The sequence below is a fragment of the Crocodylus siamensis genome, chromosome 5, assembly GCF_052110815.1.
Source record: "Crocodylus siamensis isolate JL-2025a chromosome 5, ASM5211081v1, whole genome shotgun sequence".
NCBI lineage: Eukaryota > Metazoa > Chordata > Crocodylia > Crocodylidae > Crocodylus > Crocodylus siamensis.
The window spans coordinates 132,603,993-132,631,665 of NC_143399.1; the positions used below are offsets into that span (position 1 = coordinate 132,603,993).

Genomic DNA, 27,673 nt, shown 5'->3' on the forward strand with positions numbered 1-27,673 from the left:
CAGTGCATAGGATAGACAGACACACATACAAACGGACATACGGTAGGAGACATGGTGCGTACACATGGTACACAGGGTGGACACACACTAACTTATGCATATATCCACACGGGTGCGGTGCACAAGGACACACACGGTGCAGGACACACATGCACGCACACACGTACATACACATGGTGTAGTACACACAATGCAAGAGACAGAGACAGAGACAGGCACACAAACGGTGTAGCAGACACAGGGCAGGAGACGCACACATGCACACACAATGCAAAGAGTGGACACATCCAGATTCACAGCGCATGTGTGGTGCACACAGGACACACGTGGTGTAGTACACACAATGCAGAAGAGAGACACCCACGATGTAATAGACAAAGTGCAAGACATGCTCACACACACGGCGTAGCGGACACGGTGCAAGAGACGCACTCAGTACCCAGAGTGGACGCACCCAGACACACGCACGTGTGGTTTAGGCGGTGGACACGCATGGTGCAGGACACACGTGGGGTAGTACACACAATGCAGGACAACACACACACACACGCGCTGTAACAAAGTGCAGGACACACACAGACAATCTGCAAAGAGCAGGCGCGCCAGGGCCATCCCGCCGCTCCCCGCTGAGGCGAGGCGCTGCCCGGGCGGGCTGGGGGCGGGGCCTGGCGCGGCGCGGCGCGGCGGGTAGGCCGGGCCGGGAGCAGCCGCACAGCGGAGCCGCGCGCCGAGCAGCCCCGAGCCGCCGCCGCCGCCATGTCCCGTCCGGTGCCCCGGGGCCCGGCCGGCCGCGGCCTGCCTGCTTGACCCGCCGCCCCGAGCAGCCGCTTTCCCGCCCCCCGGGGTCCTCGCCCAGCGCCTGCCTCTACGGGCCCCGCGGGCCAGAGGCTCGGCGGCATGGAGAAGTACGACGACCTGGGCCTGGAGGCCAGCAAGTTCATCGAAGACCTCAACATGTACGAGGCCTCCAAGGACGGGCTGTTTCGGGTAGACAAGGGCCTGGGCAACAACCCCGAGTTTGAGGAGACCCGCCGGGTGTTCGCCACCAAAATGGCCAAAATCCACCTGCAGCGACAGCAGCAAGAGGAGCTCCTTGCCACTGCCTCTGGCTCGCTCAACGGCGGCATTGGGTTCGGCACCCAGCACCAGCCTCCCGGCATCCCTGTCTACCAGGTGGCTCCTGGCAAATCGCATGGGGGAGACCATATGGCCAAGCCACCCCTGGCCACCTCGCCGGCTGCGTCCGTGTGTGCAGCCCATCAGCTGGCTTTTCCCAGTCAGCCGCAGATGCTTCCCGAGGGACAGCGCGCCAGGTTAGGCCATGACGGCAAAAGAGCCAGTGGTGAATATGGCTGTAGCGAGGGGCTGGGGAATTCTGAGCTCTCTGGAGGACACGGGTTTCACAAAGTGGCAAATCCTGGTGTTGCCAGACCATCTTTCCCATCTCTTTCTCACGGAGAGTATTGCAACGACGAGGGCCAAACAGGTCTGCGGGGTTGGGGAGAAGACTCTGACAAGCTGTCCATGCCGAGGTCTGGTATAGGGAGTACCTGGTCAAATGTTAATCGCAGTGATCAGTTACCAAGGAGCCCCACAAAGCCCCAGGCTGATCCTCACCTTTACCAGCATCAGCAGTCCCTAGGCTCCTGCCGGTCTTCTGAGAGTGGGTACGGGAGCCCAGAAAATGGGAGTGAAGGCAACAGACTCAGTCAAGGCTATGATCAAAAGCCAGCTAGTCAGAGGTCTTCCTCTTTCTCTCATGCTCCAACAGCCTTGTCCTCCTCCACCGGGTTTGAGGACCAGGCCAGAGCAGGACTTCCACAGCAGAGATCTTCCTCTTTTTCAGTCCCATCAAAATTGCCTGTTCAGGGTTTTTCAGCTCATTCTGATCCGTACAACACAAATGCCAGAGCGGAGATGCCAGCCTCGAGCATCTCAGACAAAATGAATGATAACAACCAGTTCTGGTACCACGACCATCCTAGATCCTTCTCTTCCAGTCCAGCTTCTGCTCCGTTGCCTCCAAGTGTGGACTATCAGCAAGCCAGTGCTTGTCCCAGCTCCACTGGCCATTTCATAGTTCATGGTCAAAATCACAGGCTTACTTCCACTGGCTGTGGCATAAGTCCTGAGCAGACTTCCACTGGCATAGCTTCACATGGGCCAATGATTTCTGATGCTCCAAAATCTCCATTTAGAGAGGGCATAAACAATCTGCCATCTGACTCTGGGCATCAGGAAAACTCCAGTTCTACAAAAGTAAAATTACCGTGCCAAACCCTCCTTCCACAGCAGGAGCAAGGGCCATCTGTAGCTGAATTAAAAGTAGAAGCACTTACCCAGCGTCTGGAGCAGGAGATGGATGCTCGTCCCAAGGCTGATTACTTTGGTAAGTATGTAGTCCTGCAGTTGCAATCTGGAAGTTTTTAACAACGCCTTTGACAGAACATTATGCTGTGGGGTTCATACCTTTAGGGACTGCTTCCCTTGGTTCGCTTGCTATTTTGGGGGGGGTTTGATGGTCATGTATTTTACCTAAGGGTCATTTATCATAGCACTGAAAGTTATTTTGACCCTAAAACATTTTTTTAAGATGTAAAAACAAACTTTACATAGCAGCTTCAGGTAAAAGTGCTGAAGCAGGGTGGCATGGAAGAGTTGTGACTTTTAAAGCATCCTGTGTTTAATTTTATAGTTGGTTGCAGCTTAATGTCTTAAGAAATGGCTTTGTTTCTCTAAAAATAGCATTAAACCTGTTTAAATTGAAAAGTAGTTTTATTCCGTCACAAAGTTGGATGAAATCTTATAAATGTTCAATGAATGGAACTGTTTGGTCAGAGGGAGCGTGGCACTGGTGATGTCCAAATTAATGAACTGGCAGAGACGATTGGCAGGACAGAGTATAGAGGCGCAGTGACAATTGCCTCATATTATGTCATTCACAAAATGTGTAATGTACATACAGTAGAAAGGCTCTGGTCGGGGGGGTCATGGCATTCAGGGTGTCTGATCTGAAATGCCGAGTGCCCTTAACCTTCACTGATGAAGGAGAGAAGTAGGATTAGTTTTTAATGGTTTGATTTTTGTCCCACTCTCCTCTCCCTCCCCAAAAATGGTTGAAGCTTCTTTTGATTCCAGGATGGTTTATAAGTTCTGAAAACCAGGCCATGAATATACTGTGCTTTAAGTCTCAGGGTGAGGAAGCTGTCCAGACCATTGCTGCAAGGAATGCTTGTACCTTGCAGATAAGGGGGAGAGCACTTTACATGTGAGACCAGAATAAAAATTTAAAGTGTTCTGCTTGTTTCAAATGCATTTTTGTATCAAAGGACAGCAAAAACTCTTAACAAGTGAATTGGAGAGTCTCTGTCTTCCTCCTCCTCTCAGCTGTCATAGTATACTAAGGTATGGGGTAGTTAGTTTGGTTACCCAGTTCTTGGAAAAAGTGAGTCTGAGCTTGCTTCCAGGGGAAATTATTATGAGCATCTTGCCTTTTACCTGGATGGGAGCATGGCTGGGCCCACTCTGACTGCTTTGTTTGTCTTTCCAGTTTTAGATGCATTATGGGGGTTGAATCCATATATCATCAGCAACAGTAGATTGAATTCTACGAGAAATCAGTTCGCAGCTCTATACAACTTGAGCCATTTGCAGGTTTCAGCCTCTGCTGTTTAGTCTTGGTTGTTCATTATGGCCAGGACTGGCAGTAATAGCAGTCTGTACACCAAGCTGTACACCGATGACACTTAAGCCGTGTATTCTTGCCAGCATTGCCATGAATTTCACAATGAGCTGCTGTACCAGCTAGAAAGGCTTTACAATTAGTATTTGAAGGATATGTCATTATTTCCTCCCATAGTTAACTTACATTTACATTAAAATTGTAAGATTAATAGTAAGATTTACATTAAAATTGCATTTCTGTGTATAAAACTGTGGCAGTGCCCCCACAGGTTCCTCACTTGTAATGATTTAACTCAGTACTTATTAGCAAATTTAGTTCTGTAAAAGATCAGATCAAATGAAAATACTTCTGTAGAATATGACAGTGATTGGAAGAACTCTTTATACTTCAGTCATTTTGCATTGGAAGTGTTTTTCTCTTCCTTTTTGTTCTTTCTTTTCCTTGTTCTTTAAGGGTAGTGTTTTAAAACATGAATTTTCTACTCATTTTAGCCTGCTACCCCAAATGTATAATGGAGTAGTGTTTGAATGTATTGCAAGAGTCTTGTTAGCAGATGTGTTACATGGATTTTGATTTCATGTTGTGAACAGAAGAGCTAGACTATTTGTAGATTAAGGAATATATAGAAAGGAGGTGCCAAAGCTGACAGATATAGTTAATTTTATTCTCTATACCATCTTTAAATAGACAGTAGTACTAGGAAATGGGCTTGGCATCTCAGACAGTATGGAAGGACGTAGTAGTAAATCTAGTAACATGGAAAGTCTAGATAAGTGGGTCTGGTGAATTATTTTTATCAGGATTCTGGGGAGAAGGGACAGGTGTAGTTTGCTTAGTTCCTGAAGCGATCTGGTGACGAACCCCTACCAGGAAGTTATATAAAGGTACAGGAAAGGCAGCAGATCCAGAATAACCTGTGTGTAAGGGGTAAGGGACAGTGAGGAAAAAGGATGCAAAAATGTGAAGGGAAGAAGTAGAACTTGTTACAGGTTTAAGTTTCAGGCCTATGGTGGAAGTTTCAGGGGTTATCTCCTGGAGTATTAAAAGAGTTGACATATTGCAAAAGTATTTTAATTCTGTGCCCTCCTCTCTGTCTTTTATTTCCTCTTTTATGCACCTGTTCCTTTAGTTAATTGATTCTAGAAATCTGCATTTACTAAGCCATCCCTTCTAGCTACCAAAACTTAGTATTGAAAATAAATATTTTAAAGTAATTTGAAAATAAGCAGTTGTTTGCATTATTGTGAGCTTGGTGCTGTAGCTCTGGTAAATCATCACAACCTGAAAATGAAACTGACTAGAGACTAAAGGACAGGTGATCAGATTGTTCCAGTTACATTGCTTTGAGCTAGAAATGTGAGGTGCTGTGTGTAACACAGGTGATCTTTTTGTTTCAAAAGCATGATGTTCATTCTAAGAGTGGCCTTTCTTGTATTCTGTCTGCACCAGGAAGAGAAGGTTGCAATGTAGATGCCTGATCATAACAGGGGAGATGCTGTCTCCTATTTGGTGTGAGAACCAGTGTTGGCAAACTGGCACTTTTTCTTTAAAAAATGTATGGGCTAACTCCAAAGTTGTAGGTAGTAATCCACTGAGGAGTAACAGGCTGTCTAGTTATCTGCCAACACTAGCTTGCTGTGCCAGATGCATCTGCCTTCTCAAGCCCTGAATGGTACCAGAAAGAAATGAAGACAGTCAGAATTTTTTGGAAAATGAGATAGATATAAGCAGGACCAGATGTGCTTGTGTCTTCAGAATGTTTTGGCTTCTCTAGGAATTTTTTCCTGAAATGCTGGCTCCCCTCTGGTTGGTTATATGAGCCTTCATGCGAGATGGGAGGAATAAGAGATGTTATAACAAAAGTTTTAAGGAGTGTGCGCTTAAGTATGTCTGTGCATCTATGTACATATGTGTTTGCATAGGGAGGGGCCTCTTTAAATAAAAGCATCCTTTCAGGAGACTTTTCACCACAAAAGAGAGAGTCTTGAATCCATGTGGGGCAGGTGTGGAAACAACTTTCATTTTATTAAAGATTTGGGCTGAGATTTTCCAAGGGGTCTGTGGAAGCTAGATACCCAGATCCCATGATTATCAGTAGAGTTTGGTTGCTTTAATGCCCTTTGAAAAATCCCATCCTGTATTTCCTGTTCAAGTCCAGAACTTCAGCTGCTCCTACTAATTCAGGTGGGTGTAGCTAGGGTCAAATCATCACATATGAGCACAGTAAATGCATGGCAGGTATGTGCCTGTGCTGGCTAGATATGAGAGTGCAAATCATGCAGTTATGGACTTGATCAAGTTTTAATGTTGATTTCAACAGAACAGAATTAAGTTCTGTGCATCCAGCAGTCTTTTTTTGTATATGCAATTACCAAACCTGTATGCCCAACTTGGAGTTTTGCATATGCATAGAGAGATGTATTCTCTTTTAACAGTTCACTTTCTAGACACACAGGTGGAAATTTTGGCTCAGTGGTATGAAGACAGCAGTCACTAGGAGCTTTTTGTTTCCAATAACCTTCTGTCTGGATTTTTTCTTGATATAAGTATTGTGACAGGCTAGCTGGTAATGATTTGGCCCAGGGTTTTGAAAGGGTAAAAGATGATTGGAGGGCTTGGAATTCCCTTTCCTCGCAAATCAGGCCCCAGAGACTCACCCTCCATGCCCCCTGATTGGCCACTTGGGTCACCTGGAGGGGGATGAAAGGGGCAGCGCAGCTGACTTAAAGAGGACCAGCAAGGGATTACAAGGAAGGAGTTTCAAAGAGCTGGCAAGAGCTGGGCCAGTGAGGCGGGAGCAGTTGCCCCAAAAGAACATGAAGGAGTGGGACCTGCAGGTAGCAGTGGGACCCTCAGCAGTGTGGCATGTGGACGGCAGGAGAGGCTGCAGCAAGCAGGAGAAGTTCCCCAGCTCCAGCAAGAAGCTGAGTAGTGACCTGAGAGGTTTCCAGCTCCTCTAGCAAGAGGCCAGGAAGTTCAACATGAGGCAGGGGGCTCCTGGAAGGTCAAAACTCCTAGCAGCTTAGAGTAGTGCCAGTACTGGTGGCTGTGTGGTAGAGTTTCTGCCCACCATGTGGGATATCCAGGTTCAAGTCCCAACGGGGTAAGTGAACTGACAGGGAGAAATTCTTGTTTCAGTAGAAGGGGGTCATCCCCACTCCAGGTACCTAGGCTCTATATTTCTTGTTATTTGACATTTTGTATTTTGTGCATTTTATATTTTGCCAACCATTATTGTTTGTTGTGCTGTTCGTGTTTTGTATTTTGTTAAACCTGTCTTTTGTCAACTGGATGAATATGTCTATGAATGTAAATGCCTAACCTTTATTGAATCCCGTCCCCGCGGGACATTGTAGTGTCCCCTATATCCCGTGGTTTATACATGTTATGTTCCCACATGTTATGTTTTTCTCATTAAAAGGTATATAGTTAAGTCCCCATTGGTGATCTGGCTCTGCTTTATAGGGGAAGGAGAGTCCCTACACCTCCCACAGTGCTTGTGCACCTGCTCTTATCCCTTCAGTCGGAGAGGGGGTACATCTTGGAGTACCACCCAGGTTACAGTATTAAGCTTTAGACCTCTCCATTCTGTTCAGTTGACTTGGCAGTTTTTTCCCTTCACAAAAGGAGAACTGAATGAATCATTTAACCCGAGTGAGTACTCATGCAAAACAGTGGGTATAGTTAGGTGTAAAGCCAGTGGCATTTGCTTAAGAGACTGCTAGTAAGTATGGAAGGGTTTTCTGAAGTCTGGTTGAAAAAACACCCATATACTTTGAGGGTGGAAGATAATGGCAGCCTTCTCATTGGAAATGTGGACACATATTCATCTGTGCCTGTTAGATACCTGCCTGCTGTTGGCAGACCTCTGTAGCTGGAACGAGTTGCGTGTGCACACTGTCAGGGAGAGGAGGCAGGAAGAAGGGAGTCGTGCTGTAGCTCAGAATGTTGGAAGAGTGACAGAGCGTGAATTCATACATTTGTGGAGAACACAAAAGCTTATCTCTGTGTAAGGAAGCACGTGAGTAAACATCTGCCTGGGATATGACTCTTTAGGATTAAAGCTGTATATATTTCACCTCCTGGAAGCTGAACTGGACATTGTAAATAAAACCCAGCTATTTTAAAAGGGAAGATAAAGGAGTTGGGGAGGGAGAGAGCAGTGATGAGGATCAATAGATCAGTTAGGCAGGGGAGCATGGTAATGCGATTGAGTAAGATTTGGGGCCTGGTTCTTTCTGCTGTGTACTTGGTATTGTTTCTTACATCAGTGCAAAGCAAGTCTGAAATCCACTGGATAAGAACTCTGGCATTTTGCTCTGATATAAATAGTTGTCCTTATATAGTGTATGTATGAAATGGGACTAGAGATGTTGGCTACCTTGAAGTATATTTTTCACAACTCTGTAAAGCACCTGGCACACTGATGGCCCTATCGTCTGATACAAAGTGGGTTGTGTCAGCTGTTGCATGACACAGATCATAGTTTAGATTAAGGCCCTCAATTTTAAGATGGCTCTTTGAGAAGCCTCATTTTATTTTGTAGCATCCAAGGGCAGGCGGAGCCTATCTCAGGAAGGCAGGTTTCCTGTCTCAAAAAGCTTACACTTTAACAAAGATGTTACTTGATCAAGGGCAACTACAAAATTGGGTAGGGAACTATGTGCAACTTGCGTTTGAGGTGAGCTTTGCTTTAATATAGCTGGACTAAGCATTTGACTTAGTTCTTGTGGCCGTCTTGATTGAAATGGGTCTTTGAAAGGGAGAAGAAGAGTCAAGGTAGTTGTCACTAGTGGGACATAGGTAGAAGGATGGGAACAACATGCGAGATATGCTGGGGCAGAGCTACTCTGGGTGTTCAAGGCAAGCTTGTGGCACTTCTAGCTCTTCTGCTCAAGTGTGAGGGATATAATAGGGAATACATCAGAGACTTGAGTTTTCTTTCCAAACATGACTGTTTTATTCAACGTAACTCTCATTCTGTTACACAAAAGGTCACCATCAACCTTTAGTGAATAGCTTCAGGTATAATTATAAAAGACAACTAATTGTTAAATGGCTAGTAAAGAACAAGATTAGCTGTCAAAATCCATAGAAGAGTATGAGGGTTTCGGAGAGTAAATGAGACGTATAAGATGCACACTGTTTCTAAATGCTGTTTTCAAGGGTTTTTTAATCCTCTTTACTATATCACCTTCAAACATGCAGCACCAATGTCTGCCCTCAGCCTTTCCAATCCAATCATCCTATCATTAGGGGATGGGTGGACGAAACGGCAGAATTTGGCCCATGATCTGAACCATAATCCTCACCTCTGTATATTTTACCTGGCTGCTGAGGAAGCAGAGTTGGGTACAGATATACGTGTAGCAGAAAAATCTTTTGATTTGGATTGCATACCCAAAGGGGGATAGAATAACTGTGCTGTTGGTGTGCCAGGTAACAAACTTGAGAAGGAAGTATAGTACTCCAGCCACTTGCATTGAATGTTATCATTCAGCTTCCTTGCATTGAATTCTTAGTGAGTTGGGGGTTAGGTGAGTCTCTCTTTCAGCAAGGGTGGAGCAACAATGCTTGGAAAATGTCTTTCAGACTCCGGAATCCGTAGCAAACAGAAATTTGGTTGTTGAACTTCGTGGGTGGAAATGACATTTCTGATGATACTGGAGGATTAGTTTCCATTTCTGATAGCCCCTTCTGTGCTGCTAGCCATGTGAACCTTGTCTGTTTCTGGTGACACCGCTGCCTGTGATTTGGAATTAAGAAATCAAGTCTGATAAGAGCTGGGACACACAGCTCACAAGGCATGTTTTCAGTCCCAGCTGTGCTCCAAAGGTTCTATTGTTCAGAAACTTAGATGTAACTGAGGCCAGTTGCTTTCCACATGATGCTAAATGGAACAGAGATGTCTTTGTCCAGGGGCAAGCTGCCCTAAAAGCAGAAACCAAACTGAAGTCAGCAGTTTATATCCCCTTCACTTTCCAAACCTGCCATTCTGCTAGTTCACTTTAAGTCTGAATGGACTAGAATTGCACATTCAGGACTTTTCAAGTCTATCACAGTGAGAAATGAAAGACACCTTTAGGTAGATTTTATAGGCATGTCACTTTATTTTCAGATACCAGTAACTTAGTAGGATACCATCTGCCCTCATGTTGATACTCAGTGTGACTCTCTTGTACGTGGAAATGTTTCTTATATGTGCCTGAGCATCTAAATACAGAAATCAGACACCCAGTTAAGACATTTAAAACACATTTGAAACTTAAGCACCTCTCTGCAGTTTGCTTGGAATTGAGGAGATTTCTTTACATGTATTAAAGTCTAGTTTGCACTAGGAAAAATACCTGCAGCTGATGATGGTAACAAGTGTAGCTGAACTGAAGCTGATGATGGCAAGTGTAGGTTGGTAGAAAGTGCTCGGTGTAACTTCAGTTCTGAAGTGGTGCTCAGTGTTATTTGTGTTTGTCTCTGATCAGCCACCTGTTCAGTGTTCATGTTGCTGCTGCCAGGCTTCAGCAAGAGGGAATTTTCCTAGGTGAGGCCTGAAAGAGCAGATTCATTGTGACAGTTGGGGATGGGTGGAGAGTCAGTACAGAGTGGGAAACATTGGTAAAAATAACTGTTTATTTTTTAGATTCTTTTTTTTTTAACCTACCTCCTTGGGTTAAAATGGAAAGGAATGAATATCCGGGCCTGGAGTATCTCTGTGGATGTTGGTATCATATACTAAGGTTCAGTTAGCTCAGTGTTTTTTCTGATTAACTTGTTAAGTTTTGGGAAAGGCAACTAAATAAAGCTGATGCAACAAACCATTTGCAAACTCATAATGTTAGTCATTTACAACCCAATCTTAATCACGATGAAAGCATTTATCATTAGATGCAGTGTGAACAATTAATATATAGATCAGTTGTTGGCATTACACCTTATAAATCAACTATGCCAGCTGTGTAAACATTCAACTAGCTTTAAATCTTAATCTGTATTAGGCTTGGAAAAAAAATTAGGGGATAAACGAACAGTGAAATAAGAGAAAATATGGAAAGGAAAAGGAACAAAGAAGAATGTATGGTGTAGGGAGGGGAAGATAGGCAAAGAGGATGGAGGTCAGGGTGCCGTAACTTCAGGTTCTGATAGGTATGAGGGTACATACAAGTGTTACATTTAGATCAACCTAGCCAAGGTTAAGTCCATCTAAATGGCCAGACTTGCAGTGTTCACAGGCCTTACATCGCGCTAAAAATGGTGCACCCAATCTAAATTTAATTTATTTTAGGAGTGAAATAACTTTAGGTTGATCTGGGTTAACCTAACTTAAAGTGAGTTAGCCTGGTTAGTGAATGCCTGCATGCATTCACAGCAAAGCCTTGAGACTGGGAAAGCCCAGCCCTTCTCCCCTACCCCCGGGGCTGTGCTGTTCTTACTCCCTGACCCTGACCATGATATTTTTAGCACCTCAACTACTCCCACCCCCATCCCTTTCATAGTTTCATAGTTTCTAGGGTCGGAAGGGACCTGAGCAGATCATCTAGTCCGACCCCCTGCCATGGCAGGAAAGAATACTGGGATCAAACAACGCCAGCAAGATGTGCATCTAACCTCTTCTTAAACACCCCCAGGGTAGGAGCCAGCACCACTTCTCTTGGAAGTTGGTTCCAGACCCTAGCTGCCCTGACCGTGAAGTAGCGCCTCCTGATATCTAACCTAAACCTACCTTCTGCCAGCTTGTGACCGTTATTCCTGGTCACTCCTGGCGGTGCTCGGGGAACAGTGACTCCCCCAATGCCTGCTGATCCCCCCTGACTAGTTTATAACAGGCCACAAGATCCCCCCTCAGCCTTCTCTTGTGGAGGCTGAACAGGTCCAGGTCCCGTAGCCTCTCCTCATAGGGCCTGCCCTGTTGTCCCCTGATCATACGAGTGGCCCTCCTCTGGAACCCTCTCCATGCTGTCCACATCCCTCTTGAAGTGTGGCGCCCAGAACTGGACGCAATACTCCAACTGTGGCCTGACCAGTGCCGCATAGAGGGGGAGGATCACCTCTTTGGACCTGCTCGAGATGCTTCTGTGGATGCATGACAAGGTGCGGTTGGCCCTCCTAACTGCCTCTCTACACTGCCGGCCCATGTTCATTTTGGAGTCAGTGATGACCCCCAGATCCTTTTCCGCCTCCGTGCTGACAAGAGGGGAGTTCCCTAACCTGTAGGTATGATGCCGGTTGTTCCTCCCGAGGTGCATCACCTTGACTTGTCTGTGTTGAAACCCATCCTATTCTCGTCCACCCACCTTTGTAATCCGCCTAGGTCTGATTGTAGCCTGTTGCATCCTTCCAGTGTGCCCATGTCCCCCCACATCTTAGTGTCATCAGCAAATTTGAACAGGGTGCTTTTTACCCCCTCGTCCAAATCGCTGATGAAGATGTTGAACAGCACGAGCCCAAGGACCTAGCCCTGCAGAACCCCACTGCCCACGTCCTTCCAGGTTGAGAAGGACCCATCCACCACCACCCTCTGGGTGTGGCCCTCCAGCCAGTTGGCGACCCATTTGACTGTGTGGGTGTCTACACCACAGCCTCCCGGTTTCTTAATGAGAACGGGTGAGAGACAGTGTCGAAAGCCTTCCGGAAGTCCAGGAAGACTATATCCTCTGCTACCCCTGCATCTAATGATCTGGTGATCTGATCGTAAAAGGCCACCAGGTTGGTCTGACAGGACCTGCCACTGATGAACCCATGTTGGTTGCCCCTAAGCATGCAGTCCCCTGCTGGCCCCTCCTGGATGTGTGCCAGAATAATTTTCTCAAACAGCTTGCCTAGGATCTAGGTAAGACTAACTGGCCTATAGTTTCCCGGGTCCTCCTTCCTGCCTTTTTTGAAGATGGGAACAACGTTGGCCCTCTTCCAGTCGTCCGGTACCTCACCAGAGCACCACGAGTGCTCGTGAAGCTGTGCCAGGGGACTTGCAATGACCTCGGCCAGTTCCTTTAGAACTCTAGGGTGGAGATCATCCGGACCGGCTGACTTGAATACGTCCAACCCCTCCAGAAGCTCCCTAACTAAATCCTCGCTAACCCGTGGCCCAGGTGTGCCTCCCCCGGGGCCTGAGGGGGGCCCAGCAGGGAGGTGGGTGTTCTGGTCCCTACTTAGGAAGACGGAGGCAAAGAAATCATTAAACAGGCAACTCTTCTAAATGTGGACCTGCCAGTCCTCCCCACTGTGGACCTTAAGTTAAGCTGCCTAAACTTAAACCAAGTCTTGTGAACACTTGTTTGCACCTCAGGTATGCTAAGTTATTATCATTGATCCCACTTGAGTGTTAGTTGGTTTAATAAAAGATATCACATCTACCCAGAGAACCTTTGCTACCACTTGACATTTAACATCTCTCTGAAATGACAGGCTTGTTGAGGTTACTTGTCTTGTGCTGCTCTCCTTTTTGACTAGAGAGCCCTTGCAGAAATTGCAGTTTACATTGTGTCCAGTGGACTGAGGACACTTTCACAGGGGTGTACCACTTCCCTATGGCAGAAGGGAAGGTAAACTTTATTATATATGCTTGGTGCATTGGCCATTCAGCAATTAAAGGTTCTTTTATGGCAGATATGCCTTCATGTGGGTGGGCCATGACTTGGTTAAAACTATTTTTAGCTTTATTCTGGGGTCTTAGCCTATGAGACATGTTTTCTGAATTTTTGTTGTTACTGGTAATAAATATTCAGTGTCCTAAATTTCTGTGGCATTTTGTGGAGCAGAGGAAATCATAACATTCTGGAGACATGATGGAGTAACAGTGTATTGGCATGCATAAGGGAAAAATGCAGGCACCTTTAAATTCAATCAAGCAGATTCTGTAGAAAGCCCAACAAATGTCTTGGAAAGTCACCTTAACACTGCAAAAGCTGCAGTTTTCCTGCTACCAGGATTTTCCACTGTTCTGGCTTTATTTAAGAAGGAATGTTACTAATCAGTCTTGAGCTTGTGTGTCAGATGATAGCACAAAATACTGTAATGGAATTTCTGTGCACGCTCACACACACACATTTGAAAGGCTGTATTTTACTCTCTTGCAATGCCTGCCAGATTTAGTTTATCTTCCATTCTTCTCTCAATCTTGTTTGTTTTTGCTTTCAGAAAATCCCTATTTCAGTGAATATTGGAATAGGCTTTGGTGTATTTGCGAAGATCCAGCAAGTTTTGCAAAATGATTTGCCTTTTGATGTGGATCTATATGGAATTGGTATATTAGTTCAGACCAGACTTGGATAAGGAGAATAGCTTATGATTCTTTCCTGTTTTCTTTTCAGATTCTTACTTCCTTGCACTTTTTGGCTCTGAGCACACTAGAGCACAGAATTACTTTCAATGGTTTTCTGTATCTTGGCCTAACACACAGGTGGCCAACGTGCTGCACGCATGCCACAAATAGAACAGGCAGGCTGTGTGTGTGTGGCAACAGCAGATGAGGGAAGGAAGAAGGAACACAGTGATAGACAGCTCAGGGAATGGAAAGGAGAACAACAAATCAGGCAAGAAAAGGGGATTGGAATGGCACTTGAGGAGGGTACAATGCTTAACTTGTGGCACATCTTTTGAAAAAGGTTGGCTCCCTCTGGCCTTCTGCCTGACTATTTAGGAGCCACCACACCAAAGGAAACCATGTCTGTCCTAGGAAAATGAGCATCTGCTGTATATACAGGTATTGAGCATTTTTATCACTGTGCTTTGAAAACTGGCCAACATTAGGGAAGTTTAAATAGTGTTACCAAGAGGGAGAAAAAGGTAAAGATATCTCATTTACAAGTCATTCAGGCAGGGCTCCACTGTTTCTCAGCACAAGGTGAAGGTGATGTGGTCAGTACTATACTCTGGCGTCTTTACCCCCAGGTAGCTCCTGGTACCCATTGGTTAGGTTGTATGGGCATCAGGGCTGGGCAGGAAGTGGAAACAGTGAATGGAAATCCATTGCCCTCAACTGGGATCAAGCCCAGGTCCTTCCAGTCTGTAGCCAGTTACCCTACCAGTTGAGTTATGCCACTCCCCAAGAGGGAGAAAATTTTGTTTAAAAAACATAACCAGTCTGTAAAGTGCATCTTTAACCTGCCTCCTGCCTGACTGAAGACTACCATGGCTCTATCTCAGTATGATTTGGCCAGAATCGATGACTGTTTTTGAGTACTGCTGCAGATAGGTCAGTTTCTTCCTAATGTGTACCAGACCTTTCAGTGACTTCTGATTAATTTGAAACTGTCAGTTTGAGTCCCCAGCTGAGATCAGGGCCCCATAGTATTAAGATCTGTCTAAATGCATAGTGACAAACAGTCTGTAGCTCATAGTTGACAGTCTACCTAGATCAGACAGGCAAAAGGGTAAAAAGAGAAACAGAGTTCACTGAGAGGTGAAGCAACTTGCCTGTAGTCACACAGCAGATCAATGTGAAACCAGTAACTCTTCCTATGTCCAGCCTCTCTTGGTTAAAATTTAAGAGAAAGCTGAAGTAAACAGACTAAAACCTTTTTTCATTTGTGAACCTTTAAAAATTTTGAATGGAGGTGCAGACCGCTTTCAATTGTAAATGTGGGTATTCACATACTTTTTACTGATCATAGTCATCTTTTGTGGACCCCTTAGACATAGTCTGAGGACCCCCAGGGGTCCATGGACCAGAAGTCTAAAACTAGTGAACTAAAGCATTGCAGGAGTAGACCTGACCAGGTTGAAGATGTCCGTTGCTAATTTTTCAGATGATTTCAAGCTGATTTGGCCTTGAAATTGGTCAGCAATGATCATGTGCTAATGCCTAAACTAAATAAGCTTCCACACAGCGCCTTGTTGAGGCAGTAACTTCCCTTTCTTTAGCCATTAGACAATAGCATTCCATCACGCTTTCTTTACAGATGCTCTACAGAATCAGATCAGGGCGGAAGATGCCAGCTCTAAGGCTGCCTGTGAAATTGAAAGTGACTTTCCTCCACCTCTTTCCAAAAAGTATAACTTGCAGTCAGTCATCTTCCAGGTTGTCATTCTGGTGTGTTCAGTTGATTTTTTTTTTTTTAAATACCCTGAAGTAATAAAAAAATTGAGGATGCAAATTGCTATTTAGTTGTAGAATTTCTAAACCTGATTTCTAATTCTCCTTCCCCTTTTCAGATGGGGAAAAAGGAGGTCTCACTAGAATCTCTGTGACCTACCTCATGGAAATGAACTTTAATTGCAACGTTTTATCTTATAATCCAAAATAGATTTCTTTGAAAATGAGTAAGAGCATGTAATTTGTGCTTTGTGTGAACCAAATGTGGCTGCCCACTTGCTGTAATGGCTGAGAAGGGGCAAAGTTAAATCTCCAGTAGGCGTTTGTGGTTTATGAAGCAACGTCTGTTTATCTTGCCAGGAAGATTCAAAGCCAAATATAATTGCTACTCACCATGCTGTTCCAAACTGAAACAGATTATAGCCTTTTAAGAAGGGCTTAGGGTATCTGGCCACTTGCACTAGGGAGTCAAAAGCAGCTGCATGTGATGCAAGCCATGTCACTCTCTCATGAGCTGTGGAATACTGTGCCTTAACCATGCTAGTGTGATACTAGGCTGGGGTAGACTTTTGACCCAGACTTAGTTTAACCTTTTTGGGGTGGGCACCTATTGTGTTTTTTGCTTGCCTGCACAACACTATGCAGCATAAACCGTAATAATAATAATAATACAGCACAGGTTTTTTTTTCTTTCAACCTTTGGGTAGATGCACAAGCAAATTATTTCTTAGGGCTGCATGGTACTGCTATGCACAGGCCCCCAAAGAGCAGTGTTGATCTGAGCTGCCATGAGAGGCATTGTGATTCAGAGACAGATTCCTCCCCTACATTGCTTTCTTTTGGGAGGATGTAGGTGGTGGAAATAAATTACTCCAGCCCAATGAAAGGATATAACTTATTCCTTATCCACCCCCGCTTTGGCCAGTAGGAGGGGTACTTTCTCATGCTTGCTTCTTTGCTTGCAATGCATGGGAATGGTATTTCTGAAGCGATTGAGGCTTGGGATCTGCGTTGGTCAGCCTCAGCTGAATAATGGTCTGTGTGGGAGTTACTTCCTCTTCCTCTCCTCCTTGTGATTTTTGTCTTTGCATCCAGTCTGTGCAATTGTCTTTTGTTTGCCAAAGGTGTCCCCCAGTATCTTCACATTAAAAGCACTGATTACTGATTTTAATTTTATGTTTTCTCTCTAGTGACACACACAGGCTGTTGGAGGGGGTAGCCCTGTTCAACATCTCTGACTAGCCACAGATCATTGTAGTCATCTTAGAGGTGACAGACTCAGATTTCTAGTCCCAGAAGCTAAGTGAATGAGTGCACCTATTGTTGCTTCTTCATTTTACAGGTTGTTCTGAGAATCAAGTTCACATTAGCTAACTTCATTGCTTTTACCAAAAACATCTGTTCCACCAGATGGAATTTCATTAAAAGAACCTAGAAAAAAATCTGGCAGGGAATACAATGAGACTTCCCTTCCAGAGGTGCCTGCAAGAGGGAAGAAGTGTGGGCTTGATATGCAGTCCACAGGGATGGAATTCAGTCCAAGGACTGGTGTAGTGGAAAGTCCCAGCTGTTTTACTGTGCTTATCAGAAGTTGTAGAGGTTTAAAATGTTAAAGTTTAAAATGAGCAGTTAAAAAGGGAATTCTAGTTTCCCCAATCAATCGAAGCAGTCAAAACTGCATGGAAAGTATTGTAAATTACAGTTGTGGAAGCCATTTGTCAATGAACAACCAAATAGGACTCCCTGTTTCTTACAAATTTTCCTTTTTCAAGTGTTTGTGGTTGTGTGTGGGTGGGGTCACAGGGAAGAGAGGACATAACTACAGGAAGCAAGCGCAGGAGCATGCTAGCCAAATTTTCAGGTTATTTTCAGTGGTGTCTGGTCTGTCAATTTGATAGCATCAGCCTTTGTCAACAATAACATTCAGGGTATTTAATGCTGAAGTTTACCTTACCTACCTGCTATGATGCCTAGTATTACCTTCTGAGTTTTGTGAGTCTGCATATGCATACTGAGATACAAATGTCTCTGTTGCAGGAGTGCCCCTGCAGCTAAGGCATCTCTTTCCTATAGAAGGATTTGCCATGTTAATAGATTCTACTTTTGACCCCTCTTGTTTTTCTTTATTCCATTTTTAGGAACCTGTGTAAAATGCAACAAAGGCGTGTATGGAGCCAATCAAGCCTGCCAAGCCATGGGGAATCTCTATCATGATGGTTGCTTCACTTGTGGAGCGTGCAGTAAGTGTGTCTTTGTGTTGTGAGGGAGATCTTTAGCTGAATAATGGTCTGTGTGGGAGTTACTTCCTCTAACTTCCTCTGCAGCACATAGCTTTTCAAATATTCTCTGGTTAGGGGTAGATGTAGTTGTTTATTTACCTGGTAGGATGCACACTCCTAAAGTGTTGCAATTTTTCATTCAGAGGAAATATTTTGGGTTATATCTGCCTTCTACTATAGGGCACAATGGGCAGAAAAGCCATTGGGATATTTGTAAGCGCCTATTATCTCTAAAGTTGTTTTGTATTGCTTATTATGGCTTTTTTCTGCAATCATAGTAGGTCAGTCAAGTGCCATATATATTAGACGTGATTCAGGACAGTGAATTTCCAGAAACTGGGGTGTGCAGAACAGGCAAGATGTGCTCCTTTCTAACTTTAAAAACGTTAAATCTTTAAGAAATACTCCCTGGCATAAAGATTTCACTATCTAAGGTCCTGATTTGGGAAGTCAGTGTATAAGGGACTTGTCAGATCTCCTTGAATTAAGTTATTTGTGGCCACAGGACATGTAAAGTGAAATGCACCTTTTGGGGATATGAACTAATTTGCCTTCTGCCTTCACTTTGCTCATCTGGCAAGTTACTGTATCCCTGGCCTTACTGTTATGTTTGTTTCAGTTGTGTTTACAATTTGTCTTGTGATGTGTCAGATGTTAGGATACAGGCTGTACTCATAGAATCATAAAACCATAGAAAAGTAGGGCTGGAAGGGACCTCAGAAGGTCATCTAGTCCAGCTCTCTGCTCAAAGCAGGATCATCCCTATCTTAACCATTGTAGAAAAGTATGAGTCTAACCTGTTCTTAAAAACTTCGCAAACAACTCTCACATACAGCTACCAGGCCAGTGTCTGAAATAGCAAATATCCTCAGTAAAGGTGTAAAGCAACAGGATGAAGGCACTGTCACTGTCCTGCCACAACAAGGACATTTGGCTTTTTTTGCAGCTGCATCACTTCCCAGAGTAAGGCTGAGTCTGTGATCCACCAAAACCCCAAGATCTTCTCTATAGTGCTGCCACCCAACACCTGTTCTGTATTTTTGGTTTTTGCTTCTCAGGTGCCCTCTATAATGTTAATCCCTATAGATGTTGCACCCTGGAAAATAATGGGTATTGAAGTGACTGTTCATTGCCATTGGTTAGCAGATGACAGTAAAAAAACCCTGTGTTTATAAACCTTGTTCTCTACCGATTGTCCTCACCTTGTTTGCCCTTTTGATCTCCTACATCCTTCCTCTTTCTGGCTGTTTCCATCCTGTGTGCCAAGCATCTTTGCTGTCCTTCCTCAGAACCCTCTTCTCTTCCCTCACTGTCTATTTCAAAGTATAGGAGCGGAAGCCCGTATGCACTTGACCTTAGAGTTCACCTTCATTCTCTGCATATGCTGACTCCCGTTGTTTTGTTTTTAATGCTCTCCTACCCTTTGGCTGTTCCCTTGCTTTGTCTAGGTCAGTGATGCTCAACCAGAGTGCCATGGTATCCTCAGGTGCCTTGAGATCCTTTGGGTGGCACCCCAAAGTATCCTTGAAATTTTAGTGCTGTTAGGTATGCAAACATGATTCACAAGGTTAAACCCAGATCATTCAAATAGGATTCCAGACTGTTAAACACATTCTGACCTGCTTGATTTTTCTGAGTTCTGTATAAGGGAGAAATTGCTCTATTATTTTTCTGTATTCAAAAAAATTGAGTGAAAACTAAAAACTGGCATTTAACAAGGGGTGCCTTGAATCTAAAAAATCTGAGAAGCATTGGTCAAGCCAGCTTGAGACTGTGCTCTTTGGATAAGGTTTAGGGATAGAGACTGATTTTTGTTTGTTCTAATAACCTCTGTAAGATGCTGTGACAAGTAAAGATATAGCATAAACATTTTACTATTGCTAACAACAATAACAACTTTATGCGTCTGTGGGATCTTCCATTGGAGGCTCTTCAAGCGTTCTACAAATTCAAACAAACTAATTTCACAGTAATTTATGTGTTCCATTTCACCAATGAAGGAGGCACAGAGAGATTGTGTACTCATGTCTTTGTGTGCGCGCATGTGCACATGCATGTCCTCTGTCCTCTCTATATGCTATAACAGACACATGAGTTAACTTTTAATTGGCTAGTTCAGGTACTGCTAGCAGCATAGCCATGGCAGCATATAGCTCAGTGTGGGCTGCAAAGCCTGCCTTAAGCGAGGAGGGGTGGTTAGCCTACGTTTAGCTGCATGTAGCCACAGTTAGACCTCTATGAGCTAAGTTAAAGCTAGGTCTGGCTTGGCTCTACTATTCTGCAGTAATATGCTCTAAGTCACTTCCTGTGGTAACACAGCTCTGGCTGGGGCTGGACCCCAAGTGTCTTGATTCCAGATATCTTGCTCTGTCCACTAGACTGGTGCTCCTGCCTCAGCTTTCGTATCCCTAGGGCTACTAGTGTATATTTAGAAATGTAGCTCCTTAGTGACAGCAGTAAAAAAACATCTGCTATGTTTGTATAGTTGAACTTCCCTTTTTCAAAGTAAGGATTTTTTTCTCTGTTGTATTTAGAATGGAAAGCAGGGAATGCATCTTCTCTTTAGCTCTAATGCATGAATACATTTAGCTGCAGAAATGGCATTTTAGTAATCCCATATTTACTCAAATACAAGGTGAGGTTCCCCTCCCCCCATCAGCATGGGGGGGAAAAGCCCCTTATCTTGCATTCACATATGAGGACACCTCATTAAATGCATTATCTATCAGTAAACTGCTGCTAAAAGCAGTGTTTGCACAGTAATGGAAACCAATTAGGAAGCTGATTAAATGTTACCAACACTGAACATAATTATAAAACACATTTTCTATGTTGGGCAAACATACTGATGGGTGTCGTGTGTGTGTGCCCTTAAAAGAAGTGGGGGGCAGTGGCAGTTGTTCCTCAAGTAGGGCACTTGCACCAGAGGCACTGTAATACCAGGCCAGCACTCAGACTGGAGCAAGTTCCAAAACCCTTCTCTGGTGCCAGAAATAGTGATGGGAACCTACCAAAAGAATAGGTTAGTGCGGTTCATCTGAATGTGAGATATGGTAATGCCTGTTATGCGCAGTCCCCCTCAGCATCTACTCTTTTGCAAGTCATAGTGAGCTAGTATCTTGAATACACTTCAGTTTTCTCTTAACTTCCACAGCTGAGCCACATTTTTCTTTTCCATTTCCAATTATTCCTGTTTCTTCCCTAGCCTCAAATGGCTTACGCACATCACCAGATGGTCATCACCTGCACATCACCCAAACAGTTCACCTAGTATCCCTATGTTGACCCCTCTCTCAGTCTGTTGCATATGACTTCTGCATGAGGTGGAGCCAGACCAGGTTGCTCTGTGCCTCATCTATATATATATTTTTTGGAGGATCCCAGGACTCATGTTAAGAACACCTGGTCCTAGTTATGAATAAAGGACTAACTAGCACATGGATCCTTTGTGGGGAGGAACCTGGAGTTCCCACACTGAGCAGTGCTGAGCTATGGGATCACGATGGCTGAAACACTCTTGACTCTGCTGCAGCCTAGCTCAGTGAACAGTATGGAAAATCATGAGCATTTTGGTTTTGTATTAATATGCACAGTTTGTGCTATATATAAGTAGCAGGACTATGCGAAGCTTCAGTCCCAGATTTGATTCAGTGGAGATTCGGCCTGATTCAGTGGCCAAATCTCCGCATCCAGATCGAATCAGAGGACGCTTTTTATATCTCTGAATTGAATCAGAACCCTCCGAATTGATTTGGAGAGATTTGGAAAGATTCAGTGATTCGGACATAGTGTCCCTGATTCGGGCCGAATTCAAATCAAATAGGGCCCATTTTGCACACCCCTAATAAGTAGGTACAAAAGTGCTGCTTATAAGTGTGTTTATGGAGTATCTGTGCTAAAACTTGCAACAGTTTAAAAAAATGTAAAATGTATCAATTCTGGATGAACTAAGTCTATGGGTACCCTAGCCTATATGCAAATTATTACAGGTATGTTTATTTCAAGATCAGTGTTTCCAAATTTGCCCCTCGCTTTCATGTGCTCAGGGAGAGCAGGGTTTAACAGTAAAAAGGGGAGCCTGGAAGAGGGGCTGCAGGGGAAAGAAGCTGGGGGAGGCAGAAGTCAAAGGGGCTGTCTGACTGCTATTTATTTTCCTTGGTGTAGCAGTGTGAGGAGGAATTCAAGGCAAACCTCCAATAATTAAATTCTATACCTTGAAAATTATAACAGATTTATAATTTTTCCTTATTTAGAATCTAAATATTGGGGGATATTTGGGTAAATCCAGTTTTTCGAAACTTGGCAGCACAGAGTTTAGCATTGGCTGCAAAGCCTAACTTAAACTGGAGGAGTGAATAGCTGTCAAAAGCTTCCCACGTCCCTTGCTTATGTTCCCAGTTTGTGAATTGCTCTTGTCTTCTGCTCAAAAATAGGGACCATGAAGGAAGAGACATGGTGTACTGGTGGTGTCCATTGCTGAAACCTCTAGAAATCGGTTTTGTGCTATTTTGGTCCCTATGCTTGGTGTGTCAGAATCCTTTGCAATCCCTGGCCACCACCTCCTGGCATGTCCTTTCTGCTCAAACCCATATCCCCTTTGGGCCTATGTAGCCTGCAGATTTCTCTTCCATAGTAGATTCTTTCTATTTATTTATTTAGTGTATGTGGTTTCTGCATATTGTTTCAGCCATTTTAAGGTGATGTCATCACCACTGTGAAGACTTGAAGGCTACCATGTAGCATTGTATGGATATGAATCAATAACGGGGGACATGGTTTGAACTTGTCCACAAGGGCTTTTGTTGTCATTGCAAAGGCCCCATTGGTATAGGTTTGAGGCACAGTGATCCTGTGCAGTTCGAAAATAGTTGAGAAGTGCCCAGTAATGGCTTGGACAGTTAAATCCTGCTTGACTATCAGAGATGATGTTTGGTGGTGCTTGTCCTGACTGTTCGTTGTGCCATCAAGTAAGCAAAGAAAAGTCAAAGGATTTTGAAAGGGTGAACATATTGCGTGTCTTGAGGGGAGCCGAGCTACTGGTGGGTGGAATATGCCCCAATGCACTGGCAGTGTAGGATTATCACAGGGTCTGGCTAATAAGTTTACTTCAGCATTTGTCCAGCTCCTTCTAAAAATCATTCCATAGAAAGGTCTAACTGGCCTGATTTTTCCAAAATCACCACTCTATAACTGTTGTCTGAGAACTATGGATGCTATGTTACCATTTTCCTGTCACTCTTACTTTATTTGTTTGAATACCACCATCATATGCTTAAACATAGTTACTTTTGTTTATGTGGAATCTTTATTCATGGAAATTTTCCAGAGCAGCTTAGACAGACACTTGACTGGGATAATTAATTTAGTCAGGGATAATTCTACCCTACATAGAGGGCTGGATTAGATGATCTTATGAGGTCCCTTCCAGCCCTACTATCCTGTGGTCCTGCATTCATGTATCTTCCATTCAGCAGAAATGAATTGGAGTTCAGCCATTTTTTGAATGTGCTGATGGAGTGGACTTGCTTTTCTTCTAGATGGATAGACTGACTGTTTCCTTAAGCTGCTTACCATAAGTGCAGAGCTTTTTGGTTTCAGTGTAAGATAAATTTTTTTGCATTTCATGATAGACCATATAAGTGAATTCAAATGTGCCAAGGCCAGCACTGAGATCCTTCTTTTTCTTTTCCATTCATTAGTCAAAGACACCTTCAGGATAGGAACAAAAACAAAGCACTTCAGATGAAAGCCCTTGATGGAAACAGGGAACACTATTTCCATTGGTAGAAAATTTATTTCAGTATGAGAAGGTGGGAATACCATTTACCTCTCTTAAGAATAAGTTTGCTGTTGCTCTTGTGTCTGGCCTCAGTAGTGCAAGAAAATAGTCTGGCTCGCTTATTTTTTCTAAGCTACCCATGCTGAATTGAGCCTCAATAGTGACTGGGACTTGCTTGCTATATGCATGGCTCTGCAGGTGGTTTTCTGAAGAGGTCTTATGCTTCTGGGGATGTGTTTGAGTCTCTCCTTTTGCTTCCTGTCATCAGCAAACAAATTAACAACAAAAAGAAAAGGATATGCTTTGTAGATCACAGAAGTGACTCCTTTGGCTGATTTGTCAGTAGGAGGAAATGAAACTCACTTACAACAAGACATGTTGTTGCTAGCCTAGTTCCATTCTCTTTCCTGTTTTAACACTCAGCGTAGCTCAATTGTATTAGCTCTGTTGTTTACCTCTTTTGTTTGATGTTTATTGTTTTGGTGATATCTTTTGGATGCTTTATTTTCAATTGCCTTAGGATCAAGAAGCTGGAGAAAGTTGCAAGGGCTTTTGGCTCTCCAAACAGTGTTCAATCATATGTTCTTGACCTGTTCCTACACCTGTTAAAGTTTACGGCAAAGCTTCTACTGACTTCCAAGGAAACAGGAGCAGATCCACAGGGCTGGAGTCTGCCCCCAGCTAGATTTGCATAGATCTGACTTCATTGGGGTTGTCCTGGATTTATACAAGGGGAAGTAAGAGCACAATTTGCCTTGTTTATACAGAATAACTATTATTCAGTAAGGCCCCAGTCCTACAAACCCTTCAGCATGTGCATAGTTTGTTTACTGGTGATTGCTAGTGTGACTGTAGGCATGCATATACTTCAGTGGGTACAGGTTAGGGGCCAGTAATTCTACTAGAATTTAAAGAAGCTCATGGAAGCAGGCCTTCTGAATAGGTTTTTCTCATGTACATGCATATCTCCAAACATCCAGGCTGCAGAAAACGAGAACAAGTAAATTGACGTTTAAAGGGGAAATCTGCCATATGGCTTCCACATCCTAGGCTTGGAGATCCACTACTTGAATGTTTTTTTTATGGTAGTTACATATCGGACTTGGAAGGTGTTGTGTTTCCCATATTAAATGTTTAACCGAATGCAGTTTCTGGAGCAGGCCATAGGGTTGTGGTCGTTTAATACATCTCTGCAACTGGAGTGCTCTGTCTTGGCTTGTCTTGGAGCTATTGGTGAACTACGGCTGCATTTGTTTTCCTTCCTTTTTGCTGGACTGTAATGATGAAGATTTAAACTGCTTCTCCCTGTGGCCTATTGACTGAAATGCCACTTCAAAGGAGTGGAGTACCCAGACAGAGATAATATATGCCTTCCCGTACACACTGTGCACCCTACACCATCATGCCACTGGTAGATTTTAGGAGACTGTTTCAGTTGCCAGTAAAATAGATATTTGTCTGGACAATTTTGTTTGTCTTAGCTGCAAACTATGTGTTGAACAGAGTATATGGGGACTCTGGTTTCTTTCTGAAGACCAAGAAGCTAACCTGTGTTTGTCAGGTCAACTGAAGGTTATCTTGGACCCACCCAAACAAGCTATTATAGAGAAGTCAAGGTTGTCCATGGTTTCAGTCCTAAAATACTGCTCAAGTGGAGCACTAAATCTCTGTCTTAAGATAAAAAATATACAAAATGACCTATTAAGGTAAAGCAAACTGCCTCCCACATTTCCAGATATTTATATCTACTGCCTCACTGTTTTTGTTTTAGCAATGATCTCTAATTCTGTTTGTGGTTGGATTTCTGTCCAAATGCTTTTTTTGGTTTCCCAGATCAGGAAGGCTTAGCAGGTCTACCAAGAAAAGAAAAGTGCTATGATAGTTACAGAGCTGAATGTTATCAAGCCCCTTGTCTCTAAAATACAGGCAATGTGATCAGTGACAAATGTGGGAAAGCATTTTTTTTGGATGGAACCATTTAGGTCACAGAGTTAATCTGTCAGGAAAAAAACAGTGGCTTTATCTGAGGTAGCAAAATGGTATAAAGAAAATTGGGTTTATAGGTCAAACAGGTTTGGAATAATTATTGTGACAAACTCTCATTTAATTGTTTGGTACTAAATATGCATGTGAACAGAGTAGTTTTTAAGTGAGGGGTGGGGGCAGAAACTTTTGAGCAGGCTAGGGTTTTTTTACATCCTTACTATATATATTTATCTGACATTAAACCTGTGAAAGTAAGTCAGAAACATATAGCTGGTTCCTGCAAGGTGTCTGCTTGCTTGATTTTAATTCATAGAGCAAATGTTTTAAGTCTTCAAACAGTTTGTTACACATTAACCACTGTTGCATAGCAGTTTCTTCTTTTTATTTGAATAATATTTGTGCACACATGGTCTGTGCGAAGAAGTGTATTTCCAGGCTTTATGACGTTTATTTTATTCTTTAGGTAACTGGGAATAAACTGTATTGGTTTAGCACTTTTTAACCCTAGGCTGACACAACCAGGATTGATTTATGTTTAAAGAAACCCAGATATATTGCAGCTCTGGTACCACCTTACCATCATGGACGTTTTCAAACATACAGTGTTTGTATTTAAGCTGTATGAGCCATATGGTCCTCAGAGGAAATCAGAAGGCCAAAAAAGAGCAAAGGAAGTGGAAATGATGACTATGAAGGAAATTAGTAGGCAGGGAAGGAAGCTAGAACTAAAGAACTGATTGCAAGGAGGGGAGAGGGAGTATTTATATGTTAAACTGCAGAAGAAAAATCCAAAATTTGGGCCAAATGGTGACCTCCTGGGAAAAATGAGTGGGGGTTATATGTCCACCAATGGCAAGATTTTGGCCTTTAATGTTTCTTCCTCTTTTAAAACCTAGAGCAAACATTACATTGATGAAAGGATGACAGGGCACTAGTGCTTCCCTTGAATTTGAAATAATATAGGCAAGCTGGATGTGAATTACTGCTGTAACTGCTTGTTCAAATAGCTCTGCACAGCACCAGCATTGTGCTGTGGCAGCCTACCCAGGCTGTGTCTCACTGCTCTCTTGGCATATCCACACAGCCCAGTACAATGGTGTGTAGTGGTAATTGAGTTGGCTCTAAATGAGCTAATTTAGATACTTGCATCAGAACAGCTGGGCCTGGGTCAGGTTTCCCTGCTTATAAGTGTAAGGGAAAGCTGCTGGTGTTTCAGGTACCTGAACAAACTTGTTTACCACTTTCTTGGATATTCCTCCATGGCACTGCCTTATGCATTGCAGACATGCCCTATATGTATCTGTGTAGTCTCAGTCTTAACTGGGACTACTAGGTATACATTATTAAGCTGCCTGAGGCTGCAGATCAGCATTGAAGGGGTTGAGTGCTAGGCTGACAGCTTGAAAGTTGCACAGTGACACTGTATCATGGTTAAAGGCTGTGATGCAAATTCAGAGAATTCAGTCTACTGGTTGGAGCATCAGTGTCTCTGGTAGGTACCAGGTACTAGTGGGAAATATGCCGTAGACATTGGTCCATTATAGTGGGTGATACCCTAGTACAATTAAATAATCCTTTTGTCAACCTTCCTTCTTTTGCCAGTGCACCTTTAATTATAAATCAACACCCCTAGTGATCCAGTCCTGCATCTCTCCTGAGCTGAATTGCCGGCAAGGCCAAATTTGTGGGTATGGAGTTGTTAAATGAGAGCAAATATTCCCCCTGGTTCCAGAAGCCAAATTTGCCTTTGTGTACATGACTTATGTGAAGCTGAATTTGACTGTTCAGGGCCACCAAACTAATTTCCAGCTGTGTCAAATTTACAGATCTGTAAGTGAGAAAGCTTGAGTGTTAGCTAATATGCACCCTTCTCTGCTCCACCCCCCCCCCACGCACTAACTGTGGGAATTCTTTAA

At 43.6% G+C, this 27,673-nt stretch overlaps 1 protein-coding gene across 1 annotated transcript in view; it reads left to right on the forward strand.

Annotated features, from left to right (window-relative positions):
• Positions 1–642: 642 nt before the first annotated feature.
• LIMD1 (LIM domain containing 1) overlaps positions 643–27,673 on the forward strand; it is a 54,729-nt gene continuing 27,698 nt past the window's right edge. Inside the window, exons 1-2 of the mRNA XM_090050443.1 lie at positions 643–2,389; positions 17,852–17,953. Of these exons, the coding sequence (XP_089906569.1) occupies positions 898–2,389; positions 17,852–17,953 (1,594 nt within the window). The 5' untranslated portion in view covers positions 643–897. The remainder of the gene's footprint in view (positions 2,390–17,851; positions 17,954–27,673) is intronic.